Source organism: Perna viridis, chromosome 11, assembly GCF_037379345.1.
Source record: "Perna viridis isolate PV_CMFRI_1.1 ecotype Kerala chromosome 11, ASM3737934v1, whole genome shotgun sequence".
In the NCBI taxonomy this organism is placed as follows: Eukaryota; Metazoa; Mollusca; class Bivalvia; order Mytilida; family Mytilidae; genus Perna; species Perna viridis.
The window spans coordinates 24,387,069-24,408,890 of record NC_142455.1 but is presented as its reverse complement, the minus strand read 5'-3'; the positions used below and the strand labels follow the sequence as shown (position 1 = coordinate 24,408,890).

The window sequence follows — 21,822 nt, the reverse complement described above, 5'->3', positions numbered from 1 at the left end:
GAAGTATTTTAGTCATATTACAAACAACATAAATGAACTAGAAACGTCTACACGGAAAGGGGCAGGACAAAATTCACTAAATAAGAGTTGACTTTACTTTAAGGAAATCGGAGGAATGGAAACGTTTGTTTCTGGCATGTATCTTATACGATCACCGAGATGCCCACAGAAAAAATATCTGAATACACAGACAGTCGTCAAGGCCTAATCAGCTTTCATTAACGTAATATATATTATGTAATTTGATACATCGTTTCAACCGAGGCTATATAATGTTTACGACAACAGTTAAAAGGGACATCTTCTATTTTTCCCCACTAAATCCAGACATGACTTTATTGTACTAAGTTCGGAAAAGTGAACTATTGATTCTAACATGATAGTCATACGATCACCAAATTGCACGACAAATGTCACGTCAATTAAGGTGGTCAAGTGTAAGTGTTTGTAAGAATTAGGCAAAATGGGAAAAATCAGAAACATGCATGTCAAAACTCCACCGATCTGCCAATAAATATAACTCAAGGATGCTTTCTCTATTTGAAAAGACCATTATATGATTTGCATCACCGGCTTTGCGCAAAAATTGTTCAATAGAATCTTAGAAAAATGCGGAATTTGACAGAGCTATATGCCCTTGAAATATTCATTTTCAATGCATTTCAATAAAATTGTAACTCAGTGGTACAGCATGATATTGAAAATCTTATCTACTTTCCTGATTATGTTGCTGAATATAGAAAAATTAAACAATAAATGGTGGGTACTATGTTTCACCCTCTGCCTTACAGTTACTGACACTTAGTAAATATTATTAACATGACTCTGAGGTATGCTATCTTGTTGCGAGTGATGAACGGCAACAGAAAGATAGGTTCGAAGATGCAGGATATTAAATCATAAACTGCGCGAGGATTGAAAACTTTTATTTCATCATCACAGCTCACTATTTCTCTATAATGTAAGATTCTGTAATTCTAGACTCATCGTCGAACGATTATTTATCTTTGGAGCTCTAGATATATGTTAATCGCCAATGCAAAAAAAAAAACCTCAACCACAAGGGTATTCTGCATTTATATTAGTTTAACAATCTTTCATATATAAACACAATAGATATGGGTTCAATTTAAAGTGCCCCGTGCAGGTCCGGGTGTTAAAAGAATATGCCTGCAGCAGCGCTAAGCTTGTCGTAAAAGGCGACTAAAGAGTGCTCAGAACCCTAGCCGGGGGCTAGGGCGCTCTGCCCACAGAGCAACTGGGATGTGTGCCCCAGGTGGTGGAATGGGGTACCCCTGGCGTGTTACATGCTGGGGTTGTCAGGCTATAATACGGAAAACCTGACCGCAAATCATAGTGGTGCACCGTGTTGGGAAAGATGCCACGTTCCTCACACGTTAAAGAACTCTACTGTGGTATTCTCCCGGAGTAGGAACCATAGTGCTCCGCCACAGGAGGCTAAATTGCCCGACCCTACCCACCTCTCCCTATTTCCAGTGGCAATCAAAATTTGTCGACCCCATTATCCTTGTGTCCCATCCCTTTTTTTCATTTCATCATCATTTCATGTTCATTTTATCATCAATTTCATGTTCATCGTCTGAATATAGTTGAAACATTGCTGCTCGGACGTTAAACCCCAACAACAAACAAATCAATTTAAAGTACCTCGTGCTCATGCAATACTAGTATCGTATTTTTAAACCCGGAAATAACACGTAAAATTTACTATTAGTTAGATATCGGATACGGCCCGGAGCGGTTATTATTTAAAAGATCGCAACTTATTATTATTATTATTGTTATTATTATTACACAACATTTGTATACGGAATCATATAGTATAAACAGTTACCCTTTACGCTTGGCGTGATACAAATACAAACTAAAATATACAAGAAAGGACTCATATAAAATGAAAAAAAAATCGCAATTCAATGTAAACAGATATATAATATAAAACTAGCAATGACAAAGAATTTAAGTAGCACTCCACAGAAGAATCATGCAAAATGTGATTCATGGTTAAAAAGCCTCCATGTTTTTATTTTTTGATATTTTGTTTAAAATGTCATGGTAAACAGAAAGTAACATGTGATTTTCCATATAACCCATGTTCATAGGAGATAAACATTATATACAATGTAATGTAGATTTCAAAATTAAGGGAGATATCTCTGTAAATAACGCTCAAATACAATAGAATCTATTGGATTTTCTATCTTGAATATCTCCTAAGAGCAAGCAGATATGAATGAATAATTACACATTTCACAATACAGACCAATAAAACAACTTAATTACAAAAATAAAAAAATGTAGCCTTTTTGGGGTGTATCACATTTTTCATATTTTGCATGATTCTTACAAAGACTGATACATAAATAGCAAGACTAAAATGCAATGTGATGTATATACACACACATGATAAAGAAATAAAAGCAATTAAGAAAGTATAAAATTGAAAGGGAACAGTCAGAAAAAAAATTGAAAATAAAAAAAATAAAAGCAAAGATATGTGAAATCTAAATGTATGCCCGTATATTAATAAATAGAAACACTAAAAGTGACACAAAAATGTTATGGCAGGACAACTGAATAAACTTGTTAACTTTGTTTTTTAAAATTACAAGAAGCAAAAGCTGTTCTAAAAAGATGAGTTTTAAGACAAACGTGATGACTTTTCATTCAGAATTGTCAACTTTCCTTTCATCTGTGGCAACATCCCTTCGGCTCCTGCGTATGGAGTGTTCATATCACAACTCATACGTCATGCCAGAGCTTGCCAAAACTACGCAGACTTTTCGTATCGCGCTAGAACTCTGACAAATAGGCTTCTGGAACAGGGTTATGTTGCTACAAGATTGAAGTCATCACTGCAGAAGTTTTATGGTCGTCATCATGAACTCGTGGACCGTTGTGGTTTATCTATCTGCACCATGAAAACTGATTTATTCAACGTGTCATAGTTTTCCTTTCCTAGTTTGTCTACCCCGGACTTGACTTTTTATGAGCAACTCGGCGGGAGTTTCTAGAAAAGCAGAGGACGCTTACACTACCGGTGCACCTAGTTTTTAGTGGAGTCCGAGTTGCTCATTTACTTTTGTTACTTTGTATGTATGATTTTAGTTACTTTATGTTCTTTGTTGTGTATGTCTGTTTTCCATGTCTGGTCTTTGTCCCTGGAATACATTCTTTTGATTACCGCTATAACCTTGGTTCCCTTGATTACTCTTTAAGATTATTGTTAAAAACGTTTAAGGACTGATAATTCCGAGTGTACGATGGTATGTTGTTCCATAGAGTAAGTGCAGCTTTTTCAAAACGTCTTTTACCATATTGTTGTATACGAATGTCATTTGGAAAGCGTAATAGTGTTTTATTTCTGGACTTATCTTATAAGTATTTCTTGTCCGTGATATTCATCTTGCAGCTGCGTTCTAAACAATTTGGAGTTTTTTTGTTTTTTATATGTACACTTATTTGTTTCGTAGACCAAAGCATTACCGTAGCCATGTCGAGAGGTTGTGAATGCATACACGTGAGTCTTGGAGGCATTATCGGTAATCCAAGATCTTATACCGCCGATATTACAGATTGGATAACAACAAGAAAAAAGTATTTGAAATGTCAGTATACCATAGTCTCAAATTTTTGATACAGTAAAACCTGTCAAGACCGAATCCTTAATGGACTTCGAAATTGGCTCGATCAAAACAGGTATTTCAAATTTCAATATACGTTTTTTTTTGTTTGATTTAAAGGACCGATTAAAACTGTCTGATTCAGAGCTCACTTTTGACAGCTTTTGGCAGTCTTATATATAAATTTCAATCCTTCGATCTGTTGTTTTTAAGTCATCCCAGCTAGGAGAATGTTTTATGATTTGTATAATCTCATCAGCATGTGTAACTTGTAACCAAGAAGATATTACATGAAGTATTTTCATCAATTAGGTTAATTTAATGCACGGAAGCTGAAAAAAAAGCTGCATGATGTGTTACAACCGTATGTGATACATTACAAACCTTGCATAAATTGTGTGATCGGTGAACAAAGATGGAAAGGTATGAGAAATAGTTAAACGTGACAGTGTTAATATTTTTTTTGGAATTGAACAAAAGCTCATAAATCGAAATCAGCTTTAACAAAGCAAGTTTCAAGTGCCGAAGTGTCTATTTGCACTGGACTCATCACACAATCAATATTTTCCTCTTCAATTATTTTTTTTATTGTGAAATGCGATTATGATTGCTTTTTAATGTATGGTAAATTGCAATGTCTTATCTTGTCGAAAATCACATTGATATAGAACCGTCATTAGTTCTATTGATCTTAAGCTTTGTGAAGGTAATGCAGTTTAAAAGCAGAAAGGCTTAACATTGTGCCACTTTAAATCCAGTTATTGATTGGAACTAATTTGAAATCATTCCATTAGGGAAAAACAAAAAACAAAAACAAAAAAAAATGTATCATAAAATGTTTGTTCTAATTAGGCTTTTTGTAAAAGCTTGTTAATTTTTCATTTTTCATCTTCCATATATCGACTTTGTGTATGTCCAAGATGACGAATTTTTACGTGATGACAACCTCTCTTTTTGGTAAGTCCGTTACAGTGCTATTTTTATTTAAATAAATATAATAATGGGGTTTGCTATATTGATTAGAATATTAAATACATACACGTAACAAGGTTATAAATGGTCTCCATTATCATTCGTAACAACCATTGCATATATATTTTTTTTTAAAATATTATCGTCTATTTAATCCTACTTATTCATTTTTTATTGTATTCTTCTTTCATTTTATATATATTATGTTTCTTTAGTTTGTTTCTTTTTGCCTTTTGTTTGTATTTTGTTGTTTTGTAGTCAATATGCTTTCGTTTTTGTTTTCTATTAATTTCATATACTGTATAGAATTGAAATGGTAACGTTATACGGAACGAAATCTTGTGATACCGTCATCAGTTTTACCTGAGGTCTTATTGGTGTATATGTGAGCGTATGCTGTCCGTTGCTTTTTTTCTCAGTCTTTTTGTTATTTCTTACTTCAGAGACGTATGTGTTTTATTAAAGTACTTCACACTTTTAATAATGGAAAATACAATCACATAATTATAAAAGAAATAGGATTCAAGTTGACAGAATGATAAAAACTCACTTGTTGGGAAATATATATATATATAGAATTTTAAAAGCACACAGATATTCATATTTGTGTTGAAATGTTAGACATGAAGGAAAGCAATGACAGATGCAACAGAACAATCATGGATCTATTTCATGTCGGTGTATTTTGTTAAAGCTAATATACAATATATTGTATTGTTTTTGTTTCAGTCTAATTTACAAGTTATTGTTATTGCTATCCACAGGAAAGTTTGATTGGTAGTGCTTGTAGTGGCAAGGGAAAAGGGTCCGGATGGGGTTGGCGTTGGCCCCTTTTTATTGAATTGATTTTATTGTGAGGAAAGGTTTGGCAAAAATAAGCAAATGTAGCCTACAATTGCTTGTTATAAAATTTTCAAGTTTACTGGATTCGTCCCATGCCCATTGTTGTTAAACCTATAATATATTCCTATCTCGTCTGTTTTAATGCTTTTTCATATAGATGTTTATTAATACACAACATTGAATCTACTATAAAATCGAATAAAATCTGAAGATGAACTCCATATTTTATATTTTATAGGTACTTAGTTTACATATATCAATTGCGTATACAAAATATTTTTTTGCAAAGCTATATAAACCGATCCATGAAAAACTCAAAAACCTTGTAAAACAATTCACTATTTCAAAACCCTGTTTATCAGTTTAAATGTATTTTGAACCTTGGAACTCTGAACGCCTGTCTAAATTGAATCAATCTTAAAGTCTGAAATGGATTCGGAAAGGACATGTTTACCGTGTTATTTTTTTTTTTTTTCTTACTTTAGGCAGGCCAAGAAGATGTAGCAGTAACTTTATCTTGTTTGTTGTCAACGATAATGTCACGTGGTATTCTGCCTTCGATCTTTGTAAACACGTAGTGTCTGATTCAAGTTTTGGAATATGCGCACACACATGTGTAATTTATCTGGCTAATACAATTTATAATGCAAGGAATAATATGTACGTATCTCTTTAATGTTATTAATTTCCTAAATTGTAAATGTGTCCTCCTTGATTTGCATAGTATACACGATTTTAAATGACACAAGATATAAATGAAATGGATAATGAGAATAAATGTTTTTACTAACCATAGCTTAGTCATACACATAGTTTTTCTATTAAGGAAGAGCACTAATTAGTATACACATATTTCGTTGCTTTACGGATCATACTGCGACAATAATGACAATAGAACTGAGGCGAAAATTTCAAGGTTTACAGTCTATAGTAAACTACCCTCTAGTTACATTGTTAAACAAATATTAATATAACGATCCTATACACTTATTAATCTTGTAGATCATCATATGACCAAATATGGATAGCACGGATAAAGGCAGAGGACGATTTAATTTACAAATTTTCTTATACGTCGTGTATAGTAGCTCCAAGGTTCACAAACAGGCTTATCAAGCGACTTAAATTGACAAATTAGTTATATTTCTGTAGATACTGTCGACAGACAATTGTACAAGAAAAACATCATCTACGCTTGCCTATTGAAACATCCAAATACACAGTTATGACCACAGAAACCATAAATAAAGACATTAATTAAAAAAAAAAAAAAAAACAACAACAAAACATACCAAGAAATATTATTTCTTGGTCACTACTAACAATTCGATTCTCTTCTTTAATAGCTAATCAATAATTTAGGAACAAAATATGTTAAAATATTTGCTGTAAATCAGTATTTGTTCTTGTTCAATCTTCGAATATGATGACAAAAAGTGTGTATTTGGGCAGAAGAAAAGAAAATGACGATTATGTTTAGGTGATACATTTTGTACCAGTTGTGCTAGAATAAGTCATGCTCACTTGCAATCATAGTCAAAACACATGTCTAATAATTTAAAGTAACTTGCACCTATTAAACTAATTGTTTGTGTTACTATCATATCACTGGACTCTCTGACTTTAAATTCCACTCCCCATTTACAATTCTAATATGACATGCTTCAAAGCTTTTCAGACCACAGCCGTGGTAACAAAGTGATAAACATATGACCAACGTCATAGACTGTGTCTATTCAAAAATTATGAAGAAACTAGTCCTATTAGGATCAAAATAAATCACGGAAACTCCATTTCATCATTGTTTTACCACGGAATGGCCATGTACAACTGTATGGTGTATAAATTTATATAAATCAATGCGACATAAATGGTCAACCCGTGGTAAAACAATGATAAAATGGAGTTTCCGTGATTAATTTCTTAATTTACGGGGACGATAAGGGAAACTTATCATAAAGCGATATTTGTTTTGTTAATTAGTATAAAACAATCGCGAAAATCATAACACGAATACTTACATGACCGGCAGTAGTGGATACAGCGAAACAAAAGTATTCCTCAGCTCAGTTGAAAAGAAATACATTAAATTCGGGCCCGAGAGCCACAAACTGAAAGCATACTTAATTAAGTTTGCAAATATTCTTAACTTCGATGATTATTCTAATCAAAGTTTTTGAAATAGATGAAGTCACAAACAGTTAAAATTCACTGTTTATTTTTTTTTATTTTAGGGCTCTGGGTAACGTGTATTTGCGCAATGATAAATTACGGAATTGCTTCTTTTTGTCGACCTATATTGTTTAATGTGTAATTGTCAATGTTTAAACATGCAATATAGTATTGATTTTGTTATAAGGGAAGGGTGGCATCCGAGAGCTCCCTTTACTATGATCAGTGATGTAATGGGAGGCTAGAACATTTTTTATTTACGTTGTTTTAATAATTTTCAGTCGACATTGAGAATATGTAAAGCCCCTTATACCCAAATGTAAGTGTGTGACATGATACAAACGACATCGCTAAACATTTAACGCACAACATTTCCTTGGATATTTGTGAAATAGATTGTGACAAATGGTACAAGTATGTAGGATATTTATATGACAACATAACCAGTACTTGTATGGCATATCTTGACCAAAGAATGCGTATTGGAGCATCTGTGGAATTTCAAGTGAATAACTCTTCTAATGCATCCGTCAACAAAGTAGCGCGATTTAAAAGTGGATCTTAAAGTAAGTTCTCTATTTGTTTAATATATATATATACATATCGACGTCAATCACCTGCAACGTGTCTTGGTCGAACTCGAAATAAGAATAAGCCAGACTATTTCAACATCTATTATCACTATACTCAGAATAATTTTGAAATTGTTTTGATCAATATTTATGAAAGAGTAAAAGGATATACTGTAAATTTCGTAAATATTTCTGATTAAATGATGCATTTTTCTTATTTTGGGATATTCTGTAATTTTATGTGTTAGTCTTTGCTGAAAAAGAATTCACACAGAAATGAGACAATGCATTCCTCAAAACTATTATTAACGATTTTGATATACAAATACATTCATTGTTCTTTGTTACCATGTTTATATAATCAATAAACATCCTAAGAAAATCGTCTTGCAAATAGCAAACGAAAATTAAAAGATATTTCTTGTCTTTGAATTCAGACCTTGTGAGATCATACTTAAAGTTCTGCGAACGGATCATTTTTCGCGGTTATTAATTTTTTTAGGATTCAGTCAGGTTAGCATATTAGCGGGTATCAATTTTGACAGTTTATAAAAAAAAGAATGCCAAGCTTCATTAAAAATCAGTTTTGCGGTTACTGTTTGTCTGGCTATTCCCATCAACGCAAAAATAGAAATATTATTACGTTTACAATACGGCAGAAACTGTATACTCTGATTAAGCTTCAGACTTGAACATCAGATAGGTTATTGGATTATTCAGGTAAAAAATTGTAAACGATATGAGAAGTAGAAAACACAACGTCTAATTATATTATTTTTTTTAATCTTTGGTTAGCGATTTCCCTAATATATTGTTATACGAAGAATATGGTGATTAAAAGGAGGCAATTTTTATTTTGTGCAGTGTTTTATGAATGGTTCACACCAAATGTATCTTATTCTGAATACTTGACTCCGGAGAAAAAATGTAAGTAGCAAAGGAATCTTTACAAAAATATGGTGAAACCTGTCTTACTCGAGTCCTGAATAATAAGGAAACCCACCTAGCGATATTTTCCTTGTATATCAATTCAAGTATATTTTGCACATTAAAAGAATTATCAAGGGAACCAAGATTCTAGCCGAAATCAAAAGAATGTAATCCATCGACAAAGACCTGACATGGAAAACAGACACACACAACAAAGGATATAAATTAACTAAAATAATACATACAAAGTAAAAGTAGCTAAAATTATACATACAAAGTAACAAAAGTAAATGAACAACTCGGTCACCACTAAAAACTGGGAGCATGGACCAGGTGCACCGGTAGAGTAAGTGTCCTCTGCTTTTCTAGAAACACCCACCGAGTTGTTCATAAAAAGTCAAGTCTAGGGCAGACGAAAGAAGAAAGGGAAACTATGACACATTGAACAAATCAGTTTTCATGGTGCAGATGGATACACCATAACGATCCATGAGTTCATGATCACCACCATAAAACTTCTGTGCGATGACATCAATCTTGTAGCAACATAATCCTGTTCCAGAAGCCTACTTGTAAGAAGTCTATCGCGATACAAAAAGTAAACCATGTCTTTACACTTATTTGAAATCCATGTTAGACAAATTCTATTGTAATGAATTAATAGGTAGAATGAAAATGATAATGACCAATTCATTCTATATCAATGAGAAAAAGCATTATCTTAAATCAACATTTATTGTTACGTTGGATTTGCTGGAAAACGAAGAAGACTTCAGCTACGCTTCGGTTCATATATTCTTTTCTGGCGACCAACCGGTCAATACATTGTCATATGACCATCAGCTTCGTGAGCTATTTGGTGCTTTGGAAGGGTAAGCATGTATTGTTCCGCTATCGGCACTAATAACATTGCAAATATAAGTAAGATCCGATAAATGTTATGTTTCGGGGCTGGCAATCCAGTAAACCTAGTCTCACCAGAGAGATAGAAAATTTATATCGGTCAAACAAATTGTAATGACGACCGTAACACTTGTGTAGTGATGATATCGACAAAGGTGAAGACGTTTCCTCTTAGAAGCTTATATAGGCAATGTTATCAGTCAACTGAAAAATGTCAGTTCATTTCAGGTGACATTGAAACATCTACCACATCAATCATAACTACCTCACCAGGTATGTAAAATATATTTGTTTTTCATTGCTTTACCAAAATTTGAAAGTGTAAAAATAGACTACTGTATACAAAATCATTTCCTGCTCCTGAATTACACATCACATAGTTGTATTTTCTCTCTTATATTTGTTCCTTACATTAATATTACAACAGATAGATCTAGACAAACCTTGAAACCAATACAACGTTTAATCAAAGAGAACAAGGATCGGATACAACAAATATATTTTAGTTTTGAATTTTACGAGTATTGAAATGAGCTAATAATTTCATAAAATATTTCAGTATTGGGGAAATTTAATATAACACAATATCTTTACAGATTTTAAACATATTCAAACAACCGCAATCCCACTTATTTGTCAGCCTGTTCTTTCATCTTCAATGTTGTTTCAACTCCCGGGGAATTATTTCATTTTAATCTGACATGACAAAGTTGCTAAAATATAGAGGCAGTAAGCAGTAAGAAGACTGATTTTTTTTTTAAATTATTGAAATTACGTAATAAAGAAAAATGATTTACTCAAAATATTAGTTAATTTTATGCATTTTTCAACTTTCTGATATCTGCAACTATGCGTAGTTGATAAGTGAGTGCATTTACATAATAAAATCTTTTTTTCTGAAACGGAATCATACTTCACTTCACCCTTTAAAAAGGAAATGCTAGATTAAAATTTAAAAAAAACAGAAATTTTGATAAATAATAAGCCAATTTTAGAATGGAATCCTCGGAATGGGGTAGAGCAAACTATAATTAAAACCCATCTGCCATCGGGTTCACTATATTTCATCCTATTTTAAAATATAATTAGCATAATTGAGTAATATTTGAGTTACTTTATGTTAGCTGTAATAAATCATACTAAATTAACCTCAAACTTCAACAAATATGTTCTGTGAAACGTATTCACATAATGTAATTTAATATGCACCCAATTAATCGTTAGAACGTTAAGATATGCACATTCTACTGACTCGGTCCGGTACAACTATTACCTAACTACTAAATATGACAAATCTGTTTAGGCAACATTGATACATCCCTTGAAGTTACGTCATTATCAGGTATGCAGTAATAAAAAAGAAATTACTTAATTTGATATCTATGAATTTGCTAACTTGCAACCAAAACAAAACACAAAAACAAAAACAAAAACAGAACAAAAAGAAAAGAAAAGAAAAAAAAAGAAAAATTAGTTATCAGTAATGCTTTGTAGATTGCAGGTGTGTATGTTATTCAAACCAGTCCAGTATTAATAGCACTGAACTTTCAGACAGAATTACAAATCTTACTTCCCAGTTAACAGAAAAAGACACGTCCGTCTACACAAGACAACTTAACAGTGCTGATAATAATAAACCGTCATCAAAGTTCTTCGGTCCAGTGGGAATTGTGATTGTCATTATTACTGTGTCCTTCTTTACAGTCGGTGATGTCTTGAGCGTTCTAAAGTATTTAAAGAGGTTTGTATCTAAACTACATATATGGACAAAAATATGAATTTCATATTTGTTATCCATTAATAGTATAATATTGTTTATTTCAAAATGGCAAAACACATGATAAGCAGTAGTAGCACATTTGTAATGATAATAATGGAACCTGGGGATTATTATCTATTGATGACTGTGCATGATGCTTTTTATTTATATCGGATTTTTGTCATTTACATTTTAATTTGTACCTGCAATTGTTTTAAATTTACCCAGAAAATACATCCACGGTTTTGATATCTATACAAATATTCAGTTTTCTAGTAAAAATTCAGCAGGGAAATAAGAAACGTTGTAATAACAACGATGAAATTACCTATATACACATAAGGTATGGAATATTATATACAAATAATACTACATACTATATGAATATATCAAAATTTGATTGTATCTGGCATCTCCTTTCTTTGATATACAAAATAAAGATTCAACGACGATTTGTTCCGATGGAATATGCGAGCCTTTACCAGCTTGTTTTCAATTTTAATTTTAATAAGGAAATCAAATATATCAGAGGATTAACCAGAAATTTTCCCTTGGCAAAACCTTTCATATTAAGAATTTTTCAGGAGTTGTTGTACTCCAGAATGATAGCAGTTCTAATGATAAAGTTATAATAGAGCGAATTAAAGTAATCTAATATTCTTTATGATATGAAATCGATGTCGAATGTTCAATACCTTGACAAAACAAAGCGTTATGATTTTTTTTCGAGATAGGTGTTGTTGCGTAAATAGGTTTATTTAAAAAAGGAATCTACATATGCAATTTTAATAATGGTTCTTTAAAGTGGAGACAATCTGCATTAAATGACCATACAAAAAATGTGCCACTGTCTTGTCGCTTATACATTATATATTGACTTGCAGGTAAAGGTAAGCTCTCTATTCGGTCTCTCCAAAAGCTGTACAATTCCAATATATCAGGGGATTACCTAGAAATTCCTGATCTCATTTTTGTAAATATTGAGCAAAGGGAAGTAACTCTCCAACGCAACAGACTGGTTTACTGTCCGATTTAAGTAGTGTACAGCAGGACTTCAAATTTAAATACTTGACATATTGAAGCTACGGTTAGTATTTGGATACTTTCAAATAATTTATTTCAAACCACTGAGCTACTTACCGATGTGAAAATGTTTGAAGTTTTAAAGACAAATGTTTATTGTTTTCCTTCCCCTCATGAGACCGCCAATTAGGTGTCGTGTGTTGGTGGGTTACGTCCATTTGCAAAATTGCTAAATTTGCTGCATTCCGTAAATATGAAAAACGACTATAAACTATAACAATAATTAAAGAAAAAGACCGTGTTAATGTGCAAGTCATACATATCGAAACTAGTCTTTTAAATGTTCTTGAAAATTAAATTGAAACAAAATTATTTCCTTTTTTTTAATTAATCGCGATTTAAAATTAGGCAATTTTAATTTCCCGCGTCAGTGGGCGCCACCATGATCCGGTTGAGTTGTGACGTCACGAAGTCGGTTTGTAAAGTGAAGGTAAATAGGTAATTGATTACGAGGTCCGATGTAATCTAATATTTGGGACTTTCCCGCTATAATTTCAACCCCAAAATAAATAGAAGAAGAGATTGAAGCACAACATGTGCGTAAATGTCAGACAACATTGACGAAAACCGGGATTTGCTGCCAGAAGATTAGTATGTCATAGGACAATCTACTTCCAAAGAATGTTCGTGTTGCCGATCAAAAACTTTTAGAACATTCTCTTTTATCATTTCTGCAATCGTAAGGTTGACAAGACAACATGTTTTGGTGATTAGATAAACAGGATTGCAGAAATAATTACGAAATATTCTTTGTTTACATATTATTTGCAGTACATGTATCAGTACCAAACCGACTTAGTGACGTCAAGAGCCAATCGGAACCTTTCGGTTAAAATCAATAAAGTCTGCTTATGATCTTCCTTCAGAAAGGAGAGCTCTGCAAGATGGCTATTCACATATATTTCAAAGATTTCGAACTTTGTATAACCTTGAGCATTTTATAAAAGCGTATTTTGCATTAAAGGTTATTTATTTTTGCTTACGTGGGTATGATTTATCATAAGAGCCGAACTTAATACAAAGGTGGCCTTTCCCTTTAAAAACCAAAACACAGAACAATAACCAGCATCTCCTGACTCTTGGCCGGTGCATGGAATTCGTGGTGAAGTTAATTTAGTTTCACAAGTTTTACAATCAAACTACCAACATGACCACTGATCGGTCGCTACAGTGTCTATTACTACATGTAAAAAGGCAAAATTGGATCTAGTTTAATACCAAAAAAAAATACTTATTTTTTTGCGTAGAGATGCAAGTAAGGGCCGAATATGAATTTTGGTTTACTTTTAAAATATTATAAACCTTAAAATAGTTAAACAAGTAATGTGTATGTTGAATGTCAAACATCACTTTTGTTACTCAGAAAATATATATTTAGGCCATAAAATATATAATCGATGATTGCATTGATATCCGTGAAATAGTTTTTATTAGTCTCTTAAGGAATTGATTTCTATTTATAGTTATTCATGCGTTATAAAACATTGTTAATTCTAAGTGAATGATCTGTCGTCTATAAAGTGTAGACAAAAACAAAACAAAACCAACACAAAAATTGCATATGATCACGTCTTTTTCATCATTTCTGGTTTTCATTGTCGAATTCGTACATATATATGAACGCTTGTTTTATGGTCTTTAGTTTAAAAAATACATTTATAAATTTCTATGTCGAATACATGTTTTAACAATGAATTATCTCATAAACGGACAGCCTAAATTGTGTCCCAGCAACTGGAAATGGTATTACAATTTCTATTTAGAATATCATCTTCAGGCAATCTGAAAATATTTGCACAAAGATATCGATCGATTTTCACTAAAAATTCATTATAGCAAATGACTTCGTAAGGTTGAATCTATCTCCTCTTCCGGCGGTGGATAGCAAAATGCATGTTTTAATGTAACAACCTCTTAGGAAATATTGTTTTATGATCATATGATATTTATTTTGCAAAATATTGATAAATACTAACTAAAGCTGAAGCCATTTGGAGATAATAAGTACGATTTCCGATTGTCTGTTCAGCGACACTAATGGACTAAGCATTTAGATGCAGGTATATTAATATGAAAAACCTGTTATATCTGAGATTTTCATATGAGAAATTGGAAAAAAGAGAACAAATATCTGCCAATGAAAATAATTGACTGTGATTAGAAACACTGTCTAGGAAAGACATTTCGATATTAATAACTGTAATATGTTATGCAACTGTCATCGAACGACCTCATTATATGACAGATAGAATAAAGCAACCGGCACCATATCTAATTTAAAATGTACGTACAACGTATTCAAAACCAAGACCGTTCCTTTTACAAGAATTCCAAGGGATCATAAGTTCAGAATTCATTGGTCTTAGGAAAAGTGCTTGAATTATTTTTAATTCATCGAACGATGGCAAAAGTATATAACAACTTTACTGGGATGACTTCAATTTTGTGTAAGTTTCATCTCTTTATTTAATTTTATACATCCTGAGAGCGATGAAGAAAGAATTCCTATTCACATTTTATGAACTACTTTATAATAATAAAGTTTTGTTTTTCACCAGAATAGTTATCCGCCATACAAGCCTTTATACAGTCATTTTATAAATATTTCATTGAACTAAAGATAAATATATTTCACGGATTTCACTCGTGTACGGTACGGTGCACGTACTTTTCGGATATCACTTTTGTACGAATGATCGAGAGAAAAAACTTTCAATCATATTCTCATATTCAAAGTCGAATGCTGAATTGTAAATTTTCATTGCATTATTGTAAGAGATTAACCAAGAGAACGAGGAATCGTGCAGAAATCAAATGTATATAACCAAAGGGAAAACAGACACACACAACAAAAAACATGAAATAACGAAAATAACACGTACTAAGAAACAAAGCAAATGAGCAATTCGGACAAAAAATTGGAGCATAAACTAGGTACACCAGTAGGGTAAAAAAGAACAATACAGTCTGTTTCAAATATACACATAACCGGACGATTTCTCAATTATTTTGCTTACATCAATGAAATCAAATCCAGTGATATGACACAATATTATTTATTTTAGTATTTTTCCTGACATGTATTACCTTACCCTCTTTAGGAAGTCCCTTTATCATTACAGGTAAGATTTGAGTTAATTCTAAATGCATCACTTGTCACCGAAATTGCAGACTAAAGAAAAACATATATAATATTGAACTCTTTGTCTTAGTGATTATTTAATTTTAAAAAAAAACTTAATTATAACCGTGGTCAGTTGACATACACATACGGATTAGATATAATTTGCAAAATCAATGATATACTGTGAAACCTGCCGGGGAACCCTTGTGAAACCGGACGCCTTTGTAAACGAGATATATCATGAAGTCCCAATGTCCGAAATTCACTATGGACGCTGCAGCCAGCCCTCTCAGAAGATGCAAGAATTTTGCAAAGTCGGGAAAGGGAATGATTTCACGCGATGTTATCCGATTGCCAAACGATGTAAGATCTGAATAACAATAACGCGGGAAAATTTCGAAAGGCCTGTCGGCAGCTGTTAGTAAGAGAGGAAACGAACGTCTCTCGCTGCTTAGAGTTTGATGAAGTCGGTTTCTATCAATTTTAATAGATTTAACGGTTAACCGAACACCTGCCTTAACCTAACAAAACTTTCAGAACAAAAGAGGTTCGAGTTAGACAGGTTTCACTGTAAATAAAATACTGCCAGTTGCTCTTGTATTTCTGTTAACCTCTGGCAGTAGAAAGGGAATGCTTGATAAAGAGTTATGCAGGGGACCAAGATTCTAGCGGAAATCAAAAGAATGTAATACAGGACAAGGACAAGATATAGATAACAGACACACACAGCAAAGAGCAAAAATAATACTTAAAAAGCAATAAAAGAAGCGCCTCAGACTACACTAAAAACTGGGAACATGAACCAGGTGCACCAGTAAACTTTATATACTGACCATATATCAAGAATAGTATTTCAATTCAAGGATAAGACTATTGTTTATTTTTTATGTTTAAAGTTAATGTATTTTTCTTTTATATACATTCACACGTAAAATAAGTGACTTATTAGATGTCAATATATATGATTATATTCATGATTACAATTTAATTTGTGCGAGTGATGAAAACATGGTTTATCTTATATTTCAGCCGGCGTGGGACGAAATAGTTTCAACTTGACCTTATACATTATGAATGACAGTGTTACATGGTATTCATCCATTGAACTTTGCAATAGAGAAATTACCAGTACATTATTCGACATATGTGGGCAATCTTGTGCCGCGTTTTTGTTTCATACAGTACATGTGGAGAAATTGTAAGTTGACTTGAAATCCTATCGTTCGTTGAAAGGGGAAGTCAATTTGATTATTAAAGGGGAGATTGACGTTTTTTCAACAATACCTGACCCTTTTCGGGAATAACATATGTTGGACTACTAGTAATTGTTAAAATAAATAGTATTGATTATAAACTTACGGACAATAGTTTCTTAAAATTCTTAAACGGGGATACAAAGTGTGCCAGTCAATGCAAATAAACTCATTTACAAACAGTTAAACATTCATATTTGAGACGTTTCCAAAATCATCCACACGAAGAGTCAAATGGTTGTGGCCTACATGTCTTCTTCATTACATTTTTAGAGGAAAAAGTATAAGCCACTTAGATGTTAAACGAGTTCTGTGGATATATTGTACATGCAATAAAAATTGCTGCATGATGATTCTTAAAATCTTGTTTTATTAAAATCAAAAGAACACCATTTTCAACGTATCATTTTCAACGTATTTCAGATTATCAGATGATCTGATTTGGATTGGAAGAATTAAGGCAGAAGATGATAAAATTTATAAAGCGTCAAGGTGTACTGAAGAAATAGCTTTCACAAGAAAGCTTCGGACTGAGGATCGTAATGGAGACGTTAGCTGTGTTGCTGCTAATATTACAGATCCGAATGGAAATTGGTTCTCTCTGGACAATTGTCATAACAAACATCCCTATATTTGCCTACAATTCAACACAAGTATGTTATGCCAATACCTTATTATTTTATTTAAACAATAATTGCTTATATAGAAGGTATTATCATGATAAATTAACTGCCCTCGTGACAGTGATTAGTACCTGAAATGTTAATAATGCCCTGGGTCACAGGCGAGTGTATTATCAATATTGAGGGCAAGATCACATCCAAAGGGCAGTATTTTAATCGATAGTGCCATCTGCATAAGCAAGTATTGTGTTAATTTTATTGAGGAATCTGAAGAGGTCATTATCTTCTAATAATGTCAAATGCTTTTATTTTGATAATTTCAAAAGACATTTTCCAATACTCCAATAAATCGGGAATTAGCCACAGGATAACAATAATAATTATTTAAGGTATTTTTATAACAACTTTCACCCTTACTTTTATGATTGGAAGGAACGAAAAATGGTTTACGCTTTTTAAATCAATTTTTTTTTTAAATTGGGGAAAGAAATTAATAAAAAGGGAGAAAACTATACTTTATTTTACTATTACTGTTCAATGATTCATTTGTGGAAAATATAGTTTCACACCATCTTATGTTGTGTTTTGTCGCGTTTAAGAAATGATGGAGTATTTTATTTAAGTAGATGCTATTTTATCAAGTTGTATGTAAGCTTTATTTGTTTTTGTTTTGTTGTTTTCGGGGTTGGGGATCTCAATTCCATAAATGACTTTTAGTTAATATACCAAATAATATGTACATTAAGTTCTACAATAATATTATAAGTGAGTTTTGATGTACTCGGAACAGACATACGGACCATCATCTGGGTAGTATTATCTATTTTTATTTTAACGACAATTTCAGATATGTCATTAAGAATATTGTAATAAATTGAAGGTACTAATTGATTAATTCATTTGGAAATACGAAAATTACTCCAACCAACATGGGATTCTAAAAGGATACCCATCAATAATTCATGTCAAACCGAGGAATAATAACCCGGTGGGAAGATAGTAAAGGGTCAAATTCTGGGCAATGTTTAATGACTGAAGTTTTCCAATAATTTCTTACTTCGCTGTTTTAGTTTGAAGTATTTTACATCTACTTTCGGTGTTCAATGTCATAATTTCATTTGCTTTAATTATTTTAACAGCATCATTAGAAAAAAAAATATAAATGAATATTCCATTAAACATCACTGGAGAAAAATCACCCAATAAATATGTGTAAAAAATGCATTAAAAAATAGTATATAACGTTTTACCATTCAGTGAGCTTAAACGGTTTTATCTGCTAATGTATCGTCAATCGTTAGTATATTTGCTGAAAACAATAAACTAAATATATCAAACATGAATCAATGGTGACCCCTGCTGATTTACCACAAACATTTGATAACAACTCTCCGCAATCAATTTAACTTTGTTTAATCTATATAATAGGTTTCCGCGCAGATTGCTAAAGAAAAATAGGTATATATATATCTAAAGGTATATATATGTCTAAAGGATTGTACAACGATACCGATAAAGATGTTACACTATAATAAAATATATAATGAGCAAAATTTTCAGTCAACAATTGCCCTTCTTCGGTGCCTTAAATAAACTGAGTGTGTATGAAAGTTTTACTTGATATTTAGTCAGCAGTGAGTATATGGATCGACCATACTATCCAAATGTTACCGTACTCATGGATACAACGACGACATACATGTCCACGATAAACGACAAAAACCTTGATGATTGTGACGTAGAATGTACGAAAGTCTTCAAATGTCTTGGGTACACTTACGATTTTGTCACTGCGACGTGTCATATGTACTTAGATGGAAATAAGACTTTAGGGCGAATGGCAGAATTTGTAGTGGAAGATACTAATGATGCAAATATCAACAACGTGGCACGTTTTAAAATTGGATGTAGATGTAAGTCGTTTAGATTTAGAATTTGCACAAAAACATTGATTAAAAAGATTTACATTTATTTGACAAATTATTGTTTTATAAAACAACTTCACTCTGAAGGCTTAATTTCAAAGACAAATCCATACCAATTATTTCATATTCCTATACTTCACCCACTGCATCCAAAATTTTCAATTATAAAAGGCTATGGCAGGATCTCGAGGATGAGGACTTCAAGGCTAAACCACCTTACTGTTCTTGCAAAAACTCTCCATTCAAATATGGTCCTTCCGGTCATGTCGTTACGGGAGATTTGTCGTCCATCATCGAAAACGAATCTCTGCGTAATATCCTTTCTAAAGGTCCCAAGTACCGTGAACCGCGCTCCATAAATTGGAATTATAAGTTCTTATGGATAAAATGAGAACAAGAAGAGATTGATTCTCTGTCAGAGTGGTTAAAGGCCGTGAGGTATTTAATTTTGAAACGAATGAAAGTTTTAAGTAGGTCAATGAGTGCCAATGCTACATCAGTTTTCAAAGACCCCGATGATACAAAAACATTGTCTACTATACATGACAAATATGTTGTCGTACCAGCAGACAAAGCCCAAAACAACATTGTTTTTGTCTGCAAAACGTTTTACATCCAATGTTTATTATCAGAGGTAGACGTAGAAAATAATAGCAGTGATAAAACCTATACTGTTACCACACTCTTCAAAGAAGAAATTGTTCATACTTTGTAAGAAATAATTCCAAGTCATCTTCCAAATATACAGAAGAAGATGTTTACAAAATGCTGGAAATTTTAATCGACAACATATTTGTCCAGTGTGGTGGACGCGTTTTTCAACAAACGGTCGGCATTCCAATGGGAACAAATTGTGCTCCTGTACTTGCTGACCTATTCCTTCACTCTTATGAGGCTGACTTTATACCTGATCTGATCCGAGGAAAAAAGAATATCGTTTATCTAGATCTTTTAATCTTATTTTCGCTATATAGATGACGTATTTTCTTTAAACAATCCTAATTTTGGGGATTTTATACATCGCATCTACCCAAAAGAACTTGAGACAAAGGATACTGCTGACACTGTGAGGTCAGCTTCATATCATGACCTACACTTAGAAATCGATGGTAAAAGAAAATTATTGACCAAACTTTATGACAAACGTGATGACTTTTCATTCAAAGTTGTCAGCTTTCCTTTCATCTGTAGCAGAATCCCTTCAGCACCTGCGTATTGGAGTGTTCATATCACAACTCATATTTTATTACAGAGCTTGCCGAAACTACGCAAACTCTTTGTATTGCGCTATTTGTATTTGAACTCGTGGATCGTTTCGGTGTATCCACCTGCACCATGAAAAATGACTTGTCTTTTCCTCTTTCGTCTACCCCGGACTTGACTTTTTATGAGCAACTCGGCGGGTGTTTCTGGAAAAGCAGAGGATGCTTACCCTACCGGTGCACCTGGTCCATGCTCCCAGTTTTAGTGGAGCCTGAGTTGCTCATTTGCTTTTGTTGCTTTGTATGTATGATTTAGTAACTTTATGTTCTTTGTTGTGTGTGTCGGTTTTCCATGTCAAGACTTTGTCCCTGGATTGCATTCTTTTGATTACCGCTATACCTTTGGTTCCCTTGATTACTCTTTCACTGTAAGAACATCATAATTACCAGATAGACACTAAATATATATCTGTTTTATATTAAAAACTGCATTTCGCAAAAATAATACTGCAATCGCATGACGCTATATTGTGTAAGCCAGTAAAGTTTCCCCAATTATTTCTGTTGAAATCCTAACTTACAGTTGCTTTGAATGAAAAATAAAGGACTTGACATATAATGCTTGGTAAACTCAAGTATCCTGTCTATTTGATATTTTTACCTAATTCCTACAAAAACTCATACCTAAATCATTTCAAATGAAGGGAGTATGCGAAGACTGTTTCTTTTCTTTCTTTCTTTTTTTCACAGTATCTTATGAATATTACACACCTGTGGACTCTAAAACGGACTATCTAGCAACAGAGCAAAATTGTAA

The 21,822-nt window shown here is 32.6% G+C and overlaps 1 protein-coding gene across 2 annotated transcripts; it reads left to right on the top strand.

Annotated features, from left to right (window-relative positions):
* Positions 1-4,557: 4,557 nt before the first annotated feature.
* On the top strand, positions 4,558-17,173 carry LOC148603464 (uncharacterized). Of its 2 annotated transcripts, XM_088551756.1 has the most exons (8): positions 4,558-4,601; positions 5,945-6,119; positions 7,913-8,197; positions 9,068-9,130; positions 10,265-10,309; positions 11,531-11,777; positions 15,944-16,000; positions 17,032-17,173. In XM_088551756.1, coding segments are annotated over exons 3-8 (432 nt in total). In that variant the 5' UTR covers positions 4,558-4,601; positions 5,945-6,119; positions 7,913-8,196; the 3' UTR covers positions 17,051-17,173. The 2 variants fall into 2 exon arrangements, with proteins under 2 accessions (XP_088407882.1, XP_088407881.1); XM_088551755.1 differs by lacking the exons at positions 4,558-4,601; positions 5,945-6,119; positions 7,913-8,197; ... (1 more) ...; positions 15,944-16,000; positions 17,032-17,173 and adding exons at positions 9,486-10,005; positions 12,680-14,482.
* The last annotated feature ends 4,649 nt before the right edge of the window (positions 17,174-21,822 follow it).

What these genes read in the sequence shown, in the direction of transcription:
- LOC148603464 (XM_088551755.1), top strand. Translation starts at nt 9,837, where the DNA reads ATGAGAAAAAGCATTATCTTAAATCAACATTTATTGTTACGTTGGATT. An exon ending in CTATTTGGTGCTTTGGAAGG is followed by an intron (nt 10,006 to 10,264) that starts GTAAGCATGTAT and finishes AGTTCATTTCAG; the next exon opens with GTGACATTGAAACATCTACC. An exon ending in AATCATAACTACCTCACCAG is followed by an intron (nt 10,310 to 11,530) that starts GTATGTAAAATA and finishes AATGCTTTGTAG; the next exon opens with ATTGCAGGTGTGTATGTTAT.